Source organism: Odontomachus brunneus, unplaced genomic scaffold, assembly GCF_010583005.1.
Source record: "Odontomachus brunneus isolate Ranch 3 - 2012 unplaced genomic scaffold, Obru_v1 Obru_scaffold_051, whole genome shotgun sequence".
Classification (NCBI taxonomy): Eukaryota; Metazoa; Arthropoda; class Insecta; order Hymenoptera; family Formicidae; genus Odontomachus; species Odontomachus brunneus.
Genome location: NW_022639501.1, coordinates 1,159,970 through 1,171,785, shown reverse-complemented (window position 1 = coordinate 1,171,785; position 11,816 = coordinate 1,159,970). Strand labels below are relative to the sequence as shown.

General features: G+C 45.1%; 1 protein-coding gene across 2 annotated transcripts in view; it reads right to left on the bottom strand.

The window, feature by feature from the left end:
• Positions 1–2,347: 2,347 nt before the first annotated feature.
• LOC116845335 overlaps positions 2,348–11,816 on the bottom strand; it is a 36,473-nt gene continuing 27,004 nt past the window's right edge. For both annotated transcript variants that reach the window (XM_032817885.1, XM_032817886.1), the window contains exons 2-6: positions 11,585–11,717; positions 8,887–9,029; positions 6,489–6,630; positions 4,328–4,442; positions 2,348–3,702 (exon numbers count right to left, since the gene is read on the bottom strand). In XM_032817885.1, the coding sequence (XP_032673776.1) occupies positions 3,586–3,702; positions 4,328–4,442; positions 6,489–6,630; positions 8,887–9,029; positions 11,585–11,717 (650 nt within the window). In that variant the 3' untranslated portion in view covers positions 2,348–3,585. The remainder of the gene's footprint in view (positions 3,703–4,327; positions 4,443–6,488; positions 6,631–8,886; positions 9,030–11,584; positions 11,718–11,816) is intronic.

The following is an 11,816-nucleotide window of genomic DNA, read 5'->3' as shown; positions in this document are numbered from 1 at the left end:
TGAGCGTACTCCACCGAGCAGAATTTAATTTCTAGATTATTAATCTGCATTATACTTCGGACGGCACGCGCGCGGCACGGGATAATAGAGAAATATCGATAATTGCACGGATGGGACACGTTTGATTAAACGCTACACGACTTTCCCGCATGGATTTTATAGTAACTCACACGGGGCCAACAATCAAAACACGATAATTGTTTATGACAGAGGCCATGATGTCGTGACAACGTGCACGCGAGGATATGCGCGATTTGAAATTGATTGCAGAGTCAATCCCGTCGACGTTCCGTCGCGGAACAGCCGGTGTTTTGGTGATTCGTTCGAAGGAGCCGTGAGAGCGCGAGCGCAATATCCGAGTGGTTTTTTGGATTGCTCAAGTAAAAGGTGCCTCTCTCAGTATAATCCGTTCCTGATGAGGTCGAGTAAAACACTGAGGGTGTTATTACATGAAGCGCGGAAACGCGGAAGACAAAATCTTACTAGATTTCCGCGTTCCGCGAATTGAGTCATTTCTTCCCGTACATTGAAAAAGCGGAAGGCCCAAAACTTTTTTCTATTGTCTTTTCATCCAAGGTATGAATTTCAAAAAAATATCAGGTCCGAACATGTTTGAACACGTTTTAATGTAATGGCGGTTAGGTTGAACAACTTGTGATAACTTGTGACAACTTGTGACAATGGATTTTTCCGCGCTTGTTCCGCGACTTTATTTCTCTTTATATTACATGGAGCACAATTTGCGCGGAAAGGCGAAACGGTTTGGTGACAAATAAACATCTGTATTCATTTTTTAAAATTGTATTAACTTAATTTATTGCAATTTTTACTAATATGTTTATCTTTTCAGCTTATCTGTTGAATACAAGCATTTTAATTAATAAATATTTAATTAAAAATTAATATTTTATAATTCCCCATACCGCTTTTCCGCTCAAAATATGCCTCATGTAATGTAAGGCAATCAAAACAGACGCGGAACGCGTAGCGGATCTAGTAAGATTTTGTCTTCCGCGTTTCCGCGCTTCATATAATGGCATCCTGAAATGTTCTGAATATTCGACGCAACGTGATAAAAAACAAACGACCAGCAGTGTCGAGGATCGCGTAATCCCCCGATCGAACGATAAACGCTATGAGAATCAACTCTAAAAAATGGAAATGTGATCAGGAGATTCCTGCGGAGGAGGCTCGCCTTCTCTCGCGTCTCTCTCTCTTTTTCTTTCTCACACACACGTACACACATTCACTCACTCTCTCGCAAGCATTTTTCCTCTTTCGCACTATCTACTTTAAGATTAAGACACGACAATGCAAGTGTGCTAATACTATCTTTCTGTGCAGCGTGTGTGTTTGTAACGTGACTATATGATGTGTATGTATGTGTGTCTGTGTGTATTTAAATTATGTGGCGTGAGCGTGTATAGGTAACACGTACAACTACACAGATCTCAGAAAAATATAGACTCATCCGGTCGGTTCCTCCTCTAGCTAGGATCTCGCCTGACATGTCGAATTTGTACGAACAGGCATGCCGGACGAACGTGTCAAACGCACCCCGTGCGCCTGATGATGCGTGGCTCGCAAAGTGGCTGAGTGACCTACGCGACGATCTGACAAATGTAACTATCGTGTCTCCTCGTCTGTGAGCTCCGCGCTCGCGGAACACGCACGTATACGGGTCGCGTCGAGAGGCGATCATAAATTTCCTATTATCTCGTGTAACACCAATTTCTTCTCGATTACATTTCCAACCAGACGAAATGAATACCGTGAATTATATGCAGAGCGACAAAAAGATAAATACAAAAGACACTCCTCCCTACAAAGCCACGTTGTGATGTCGGGATTGAACGGGGCTTCGCACGCGAGCTGTGTCGGATCCGTTCATTTCGCAAATATTGAACGTACGTGGCCGCCAAAAATAGTGTAGCCGCCAACGCGAAAGCGCGATCCCCTGCGGCCCACGGAAAGGGAAAATTAGTTTGACATACCTAGCTCGCAGCTTCATCGCCAGTCGGCTCTAGCCGTGTGTTTTCCGAGGGCGATCGGATCCGAGGCTCTGTGTTGCGAACTCTCGCGACTTGGACGAGTCGTAATAACGCGTTCTAATATTTGTTCTAATGTCTCTTTACTTTCAATGAATTCCGCACTCACTCGCTCCCTCGCTCGCTTGCGGATTCGAACTTCGCGTTCTCGCCGACGAAACACCCGCGCTTCTATCTCGAGCGAGGAAACTCGCTCGCCGGGATTTCGTCCACGATTCTCCCTCGGAGCGAGGAGCAATTCCTCGCTTAGACTCTTCTGCGCTGATCTCTCTCTCTCTCTCTCTCTCTCTCTTTCTTTCTCTTCGTCCCGCTTCTTCTTTCCTCAGGTCGATGCTCGCGAATCGATAGATCGCGATTATTCGACGAAATTGATTTCAGGGCGACGATAGTTCGTTCGTTCGTTCCGCACGAGCGCCCTTTTCCGAAATCGAGGCGGAAACGTGCCGGAAAGACACGTTTGCCTTCTTCTTCTTCTCTCCTCGCTATAAATCTCACCTCCGTCTTTCTGTCGGCTATCCACGGTTACTCTCCTCCACCTCCTCCCTCGCCGCCGTCGTCCTTCCGAGCGTCCGGAATCCTCGCGAACTCGTCGAAATCGCTCGCGAGCGAGCAGGGCTGCGAGAACGCCTCGGGTCGTCCTCCGAACGGAGGCGGCTCGCGAGGAATCTCGCCGGTTAATAATGGAGTATTTTTATTTCGTTCTTATCGCGATGTCGCGCGCAAAAAAGTCAAGTCAGTCTTGCGTGGCGATGTGGCGCGCGGAATCAGCGGGTCGCGATTTGTCGTCGATCGAACGAACCATCGATCGATCGATCGATCCTTTCATCCATCGCCGTTCTCGGCTGCTGTCCAGCACATCGCGTCGCGATCGTATCTTCTTTTATGTACCATTCGCAAGAGATCTTCGCGACGTGCACAAGAGAAACGTAGTAATGATCCTTCCTCCGATTCTTTTTCGCGCTTTCGATGCTCTCTTTCTTTCTCTCTCGTATATATTTCTGAAGTGTCCTATTTTCCTTCCCATCGACTCTTAATACTGATCTCTCGGCTGTTGCTTACTTACCGTTTGCGATCGATTAACGTGATCTCTCGCGCCATCTCGTAAATGAAAAATATCGTCCCTTTGAAGAAAGGAACGTTAGTTCTTCTCGCTGCGCTTCCCTCTAGTCCTTCGCCGCCCTCGAATCTCTCTTGCATCTAATGCTCTCTTTGTTCCCCGTCGACCTCTCTCTTTCTCTCTCTCTCTCTCCCTCTCTTTCTTCCTTTCCTTTTCCATCGGCCTCTCTTCGAGCACTTCGAAAATAAGGAATATATTCTCTCTGAAGCGAAGAATGATAAAAGCCGCATGGCCTCCCTCTCCTTCCTTCCGCGTCGGGCCGTGTCTTAGGACGACGCTCGCGTTCTCCCCATTTCGCGTGCCCCTCCTCCTCCTCTTCCTCCTCGCTATTCTTCTTCCCCTCGATTCCCTTTCTCTCGCTCCCTCTCGCTTCCTCCTTCCCTATCTTTCGAAGGTAAAAAATGATCCTGATGCGGCCAATTACGTGAAGTATCTCATAAGAAGAATAAGCGTCATTGGCATAATGGCGGGCAGATACAGCATTGAGCTACCGCTGTGCGTGTTGCACTCCTCGTGCGTGTAGGGCGTGCAGTGCGCCTGCAACACAAACGGACGGAGATTCGTCCCTCTTTTAGAACAGCCGTGCGCTCGTTATCGATCTTACTACTCGCTAAAATCGCTCCCTATCCGCCCGATTCTCCTTACTCCCGAGGCCTCTGCGCACTTTTACTTCGAGCAAAGTATCGGCGACATATAAAATGGAGAAAAGGGGACGCACACGTTAAGTGAGAAAACTCAGAGATAAATTATTATTGGACGATATTTTCATCGGTATGAGATGAGAAACAAATCGCGTGACACGCAATACTCTCAATATAAACAAAGAGGCACTTACTCTCGATCCTTTCGACAACACTAATCCGTAACGGGTTTATGAAGTATACGAAACCGCAAATTTCTCCTCTTCGTATAATAATCGCCGATATCAAATAAATACAGAGACAAAAGGTTTGCTTGAACGAAACTGTTCATTAGACAGGGCGAACTCGCGCTGCGGCGAAGAAATCTCCCCGAAAGATCAAGCCGGGCTTTTCGGACAGCGCCCGCACGCGATATTGCGATGGCAAATGAAACGGTCACGAGCTGAGCTATTAGCTTTGATAAATCCTTCCGCGACGAAAGGTGACGAAAGCCGGGCAACGTAATATGATATAACACTCACCTTCATTAGCGAGCTTGACATCCTGTCGAGGAATTCCTTCGTGAATCGCGCTGTATCATCGCCACACTGACGGCGTACCGTATGATGAGAGCATTCCAAGTATTCCTGGAAGGCGCTGCACAAACATACCCCAAAAACTCTGTACCAAATTTCTCCTCTTGACAAATTACATCGGACAAAATATTAGCGGCTCGATTAACGCCCGAGAGATCGCGAACAAACGCGATAAACCTCAAAAACGCGCTCGATATCGTAATTCCGTTTGAAATCGAAAGACAATTGACTGGTTTACGCAAGAATGAATCCGATCCACATGAGATACGTTTCGAGAAGAATGAAAACGAACATTTGATACATAATTGGACAAATATAGGCAGCACTGAGGTTCTTTGTAGTCGCCTGAAAAGTCAAGCATAGTCAATTTTCTTCTATTTAAGGATGCTTATTGATGAAAGTTTAACTCTTAACATAAATGAGTAAAAAAGATGTAACTAGTAAAAAATGACACAACTAGGAAATAAAAGCTGTTCTTTAATTAAACTCAGGCACCCATGAAGCTTGGATCTTTTTCAAGTTTTGTTTTTGTGGAAAGACGTGTGGACTATTCACTGATAAAACAAAACTCGAAAATCATAATTTTGCAAGTTGGATCATTCTTGCATAATCGTAGTCAATTAACTCTGGTCTAAATTCCCGAAACGACTTCTGAGACAGCAGCCCCCAGACCAAACCCGTCGGATTGCCGTGTGCGAAACGTCAATTCTCGATTATTTACTCGGGGAGAACGTGCATTTTTCTAAGACATTTTCAGAAATTCCCAACTTGGCGTGGAGTTTTGTCGTCGATTTGTTTAACACGTTAATTCGATTCGCCTACTTTCTTCCACGGTGCACGGCGACGACGGCGACTCTTTCTACCTGCGGAGCCTAATTGGATTTCCGTGGGGGAACAAAATGACGCGAGAAATGTGTTTTTGCGGATCCGCGTTATCCACTTTTGGGTCAGCGTACTTATGTCTCTGTCCTCTTCCGCCACTCCTGCTCCCTCCCCTTTCCACCCTCTCCACCCTTTCGAGGGATGCGCAAGTTCAAAAGCTGCAGTAGACCGTGGCAGAGATACGCTAATGACATTACCCCCCTGTGTGTACCAGGCATCAGCGTGAAACTTCCGACCTAAAGGACTGATTACACTCTTTTTGCGAGTCCTTTGAGCAACGCCGTCGTTATTAATGCAGTTGTTTCGTCGGTGAGCTTTTAAGTGTTAAATTATCACGGCCGAGAGAGACCTCACTCCCTCGGGACGTCGGAATTTCGAGTATTGTTTCCCCGCCCCTTCCCCGGCTCCAAATCTATTTGTCAGGTTTTACGTTTTATCTCTCTCTCTCTCTCTCTCTCTTTCTCTCGCGCGTCTCGTATCTTAACTCGATTCTTCCCTCGCGTCGACGTTAGCGTCGACCTGGAAGGGCTCCGGCCCGGGCTGGTCAGTTCTCGAGGGATCGTTACACTCGAAACGCAAGAATACGACACATGGAGGGCACAATTGTCATACATACATATAACATGTGCACTCCATTCGTGCACGCCGGCTCTATTGTCCCCTTCTTAAGGCGCTCTCGCGGCGACTCTGCGATATGTGCTCCTTAACGAGGAGCGATTCGCTTCGCACGGTCAATACGTTTCATCGTCTACTCCGTCGATCAAGGGCCGAATGACCATCTACGTTTGCTAAGTAAATTCTCGCGCACGAACACATTCCTTTCTCGCGCGACAAACGCCACGCCAAGCCACTCGAGCTTATTTTCACACGGAGAAGCGCCGATAATCCGCGGCCGCGCATTCAGATAAAATAGTCAAGGTAGAATCTACATTTTCAAGAGTAGCTACAGGTCAAATTGACTCGCGCTTTGCCTTACCAGAGTTTACCTCCGCGTAGCCGAGCTAACAAAGTTTGTCGGGCAAGCAAATGGACGTGAGCGCGCTCTGTTTACAAAGATGTGCGAATTCCGGTAAAATATAATATCGGTTTCGTCGTCTAACGTCAATTTCACGGGCTAATTAGATGTATTAAAACGTACAATAGTAGCCGATGCGTACGGATATTTACTTGGTATTCACTCCGATGAGCCGCGCGGTAACGATAATTGCTGTTTTATTTGACTTACCAGCATAGGGACTTGAGGGAGGATCCTTGGCCATCGGTATGGTTGGTCCTCTCGATCTCTTGCGTGATCTTCTGGTACTTCTTGTAGCACATCTCGTACTCGTCCTTGACTTTCTGCATGCACGGTGCGTGTCTGAGGAATTCTGCGAACAGAAAGTCGCGTTGAGTACAGAATTTTCTCGCGAAAACGTGGAAAACTATGGATGGAGAGATTTCGCATTCAACATCACAGAACAGAGAAAAAAACAGAGCAGCACGAGCGAGGAGCGAACACTGATTTCGACAATTAATAAAGAAATCGCCTTAATTTATAATTGCACGATAATTGAGATTGACATTTCGAAAAGCTATTACCACACGATCGATCGAAGCGTACATCAGTTATACCATCTCGTGGCGTATTAATTGAAATTCGCCGACCCTTCTGTCACTTTCAATTCCCTCTTCGGAAAGATAACTCGAATAAATGTTTACGCGATCAATAATTAGAAGAGTAGGGAAGACCGGAGACAGTTGACTATCGAGGTGAGTTGACAGGTGAGTTGGTTACCTCTATTACTTTCTAAGAAGTTACAAAATTAAGCAAGCAAAATTTTTAAACATGTCAGTGATGGCTTTGCAATCCCTGCTCGCTTGATTCTGAAATCTGTTAAATAACGGTAGAAATAATCGATTTCGACAACTTATCCCGCTGGCCAAATAGCCTCTACACGTGAACTGATGCATCTGTCCCAGTTAAGCTTCGTGACAGCTTTACCACACTGAGAGAAAAATGTATGATATTTGGAACATAATGGCATAGTAAAAAGATTATAGTTAGGAATATCTTTTTTATAATAAATGTCACTATAATGTTTGTAATATTTACAATATAAACATAGTATAACTGACTCATGTAAAACTTTTACCAAGAATTATAATTATTTGGAATAAAAAACATAGTAAAGTAGCAAATATTAAATGGTAAGAGAAATTAACTATTTTATATAGTCAATACAATTGGAATATTTGGAAAATACTTGGGAAAATATTTGGATACATGTAACTATATCGCCAAAGCGTGCTTTACTATACACACAGAGTAATAAAATGGCGACTATAAATGTGTGTTCATTCTGCTATATCTTCGTGTTTAGATGAACTATAAATATATGTTTGAGGCCAAAACGAACTATAAAATATATTAAGATTATAGTTATTCCAACTATTTTTTTCTCTCAGTGCAGACGATAATGACGGCCGTTTTCCCGGTCTTGTTTACGACATAAGAGCTTGTATCCATCGTGCGCGGCTGATGGTAGCCGGCATGAGGAATCGATGCGCTACTCCTTGCTAACGATTCATTATGTTCAGCCTCTCCGGCTGAGAGTACATTATGAAGAGTCATGCCGGTTCGATCGACCCGCGGACAATCTACGCGATATTCCTGTAATCTCGAGAGTGCCGGATGCATTATTGAGTCTAGTACTATCTCCGACTGGAGACCGACAGTTTGGAATTGCATTGATGCTGCTTGCCCAATTGGCGATGGGCTTTGTCGGGCTGGCGGACTTTACACGTTATTACTCTCGCCGATAACGTGAGATCTACGTGAACCGGCGGAATGCCTGAAATGCGGGTCACGACCGAACCGAAAAAAATCCCGATTGCATTTCGATAGAAGGATTGGTCGTAAAGTGACCGTTTGCGATAAAGGACGTAACAAGTGCCCCTTCTATCCTCTCCAATCGTTTATCTCTGTCGATTTTCTATGCCTTTCTCAAATTTCATTTTCGCTTTCCCTAAAAATATATGAATGCACTAATGTTTGTATTATATCGTGCACATAAAATGTGGAAAATGTAATTAGAAAGATGTGTTTACTGTCGCTTCCTTTACATTGGCTCGTTTCACATACTGAGAGAAAAAATATTAAAAATAATATTCATTCGCGGTGAGTATTATAGTAACATATTGAAGCTAAATTCTTTTATTTAAGCAGACAATTGCTTTCACAAAAAGGCTTTGTTTACACCGAGAAAAAGAAATATTTAAAAATTGATTTGGATTCATTATAAAGTTTCTTCGCGAAAATAAACTTTATATCTCACACGAATAAATTCAAGTGTTTTTTCTCAGTGTAAGAAAATATATACTTCCTTAGGTGGGAGAAGTGTGTTTTATATCAGTATAAGTAAATATGTGTAAATAAATATATCATTAGTACCCACCGAAATAAATATTTCTTATTTCTTAGACATTTTTTTATGCTCTCAGTGCACGACAAATTACCATTGACTGATTGTGATTCCGCGGAGAAGCAACTCTCGACAATTACATCACGACTTGAACGAACAATATTCCGAATCAATTCGATAATTTAAGCTGGAGAGCTTAAACTCTCTTAACTTAAGACTCACCGTCTTGGTACGGACCGTCTTGGCAGAGCTCCATGATGGCCATGTTGGTGCCGGTATAGAGCGCGTTGAAGTGATCCCTCTCCTTCTCCTTCATGCAATTGATCGTGTACCTTTTGATGCAGTTCATACCAGCCTCGAGGTCCCTGCGACAAAAGCAAAAAAAGATGGCCCGTTATTTAGATGCTCGCTGCGGATTTGCATTTTGGGACCGACGGTAGAAGGCTGTCTAGAAGGATGTCCCCTGACTTATTAATAGAGGCACGCTACACGAAGAACTGCGCACACCGTGGCTATATACGTACTTCGCGAAGTCTGGCGCTACATTTAAGCCGACGATAACAACATCACTGAGCAACGTCAATGGAATACCTGCCAAACTGTTTTTCCACTTAATCTTTGCAGAATATCTCCGTTTAAATCGTTACAACGCAAACGTAACAACTATTTCTGGGAATATATATGGGGATAACTTTCAATATTTACTACCGTTCGTCAATTTTAGCAATAAGGAATAACATGGGACAATTTCGAGCTTCCGAAAACACGACGTAGCCACGCTGAGAGAAAGAGTATCCCAATAGATAATATTTATTTGGTGAATGTATAACATATTTACTTAAATTCTCTTATTTAGATTGAGTAAACGATTGCTTTTGTGAAAACTAGACTTTTAAAAAAATGTCTATTTTCTTATTTGAAAAATATTTTGTATTAGTTTTTAAACTGCCCGTCATTGGCTGGGGCTTCTTGTATCTAAAGCATCCACACTTGAATTATTACGAAGTGTCAAAGGGATGAAATCAGGAGAAGAAGAGGTGGAGTGTCCAGGTTTCATAGCGGCCTGTATTTCCCGCAAGGTCCTAGAGAGTAACTATGCAAAAGGTCCAGATCGGTCAAAGGGTTTAGGAGTTAATAGAGAACACATACAGGCAGACATTCTATTTTTTTATGTATATAAATTGATGTAAATATGTTATTAGCAACCGAGTGCAAAAAGCGGCGTTTCCTACCTCTTAGATTTTTCTTTCAGCGCGGCAATATCTCGATCCGTTTGTAGTAACTCTCGCGGGCGACGCGATAACGAAGAATTACCGCGTAGTTTCGTTTTCCTTCTAAATATTTTTCCGCAGAGTACATCTCCTTCTTCGCCGAGACCGATTCAATCGTTCTCGATCTCGAGCGCATCGGTAGTACCGTAATTAATTGCCGCCATATCCCCAGAGCAAGAGACACAGGAAAACACGAGCGGGAGAACACACCATCGTCGCGCGCTTCCTGGGATCGCGGGGACGTGAAATCGAATCAAATGAACATCGAGAGCGAGTCGACGTTTGCGCGGCGCGCGGTTGAAGTTTCCCGAACGTTCTCCGGCATAGCGCGAGCTATTAATAACGTGCGTGTGCGTTTCGTCTTTCCCTCCAAATCGATTACGCAAAATCAGCCGCAGACTGCCTCGGTCAGCGCAAAACACAAGAGTGCCCGTGGCCGACGCGACCACCTTCCGACGGTCTTCGTCATCTCCGATGGCGTTGTCGCTACGACCGCGGAGCGGAACGCGAGCGCAACGGGCAGCACATCCTGATTAATAATTTGTCGTATTGGCTTTTGGCCGGCGGGTAAGCCGGGCTCGAATGAAATTTAAAGTTCTATGAAACGAGCCGAATTTCCACGGCGCGGCGCGCACGGCGAACAGACTAAATTGCAATCGTAATAAGATTCTTCGGCGAATACGCTGAAAATATCGCGCGAAATATCCGGCAGCTTGCATGCAATCATCCACTCAATTACATACGTAGCCCGTCTCTCGCGCCCGTCGACTCGGTCGAGAGAGAGAGAGAGAGAAAGAGAGAGGGGGGAGGAAGGGAGGGAGGAAGAGAGGATGAAAGAGAAAGAGATTCGAGCGATCGAGCATCGCTCGTTGGGTGATAAGCCGGCACGGACTCGATACGATCGCGAAATTCGGACGAATATAATGGACTAAGGCAGATAGGAGCATGTCGGATATTATTTTCCGGCGTTCCAATTTCGCGAGAGAGAGAGACCATCCGAAGAACTTTCCTTCTACTCTCTTCTCTTCCTTCTCCCCCTCCTCCTCTTTCTCCATGTTCGCGGCATGAATCGGATTTTGTTGGGGTATTAACAATAAATTATTCGCGGAAAACCCTTTTGTGTTTTACGCCGTTAGAGATACTCTCCGCCGCGCGGTTAACGAGAACTCAAATTGTAAATTTCAATAATGAAAACGCGCGGCGGTATTGTTCGGTGATGAATCCGCGATACCCGCGAAAAGAGGAAGCGCCGCGCGCACTTGCATCTGTCCGGCTCCTTTAATTTCCCGCGATATCACAATTAGCGCGATTAACCCCGCGAAGAATTCCGCGCTTTCTCAGCCGTACTTAAAATTGATACGAACTGCGACGGGGAACGACCGCGCGTTTCTCTCGCGGCGAAAAATTTCCCCGTGGCGAGCAGGGATGGAAAACGAGGGTGAATGGGACGAGGAGGTGGAAATAGAGGAGATGGAGATCAAGAAGAAGAAGAAGAGAAGGAAGCGAAGAAGAAGAAGAAGGTCGTCACGAATTCTCCGTGAAACGGAGCGTCACGGAGAAGCGCACCGACGTCCTCATGGAACATGTAAAGGCGACGAATAACAACGGACGTTTCCGTTTAAAGAGATCGTCCGGACGAAGAAACTCACGGGCATAGTTTGTTGAATTCCTCCTTTTTCGTGACGAGACTCAGGTCGTTGTTGTTGATTCTCTCAAGGGGCCTGGCGCACCTCACGAGCTCGTCGCGTCCGCACTCTTCAGCACCTCGGCAGCTAGCGAGCACTGAAACAGAAACGCGATAATCGGGTTAGCTAAGGAGAGAAGGCGAGCTAACGGAGGACAGAAAGAGAAAGACAGAGTAAGCGAAAGACAGAGAGAAGG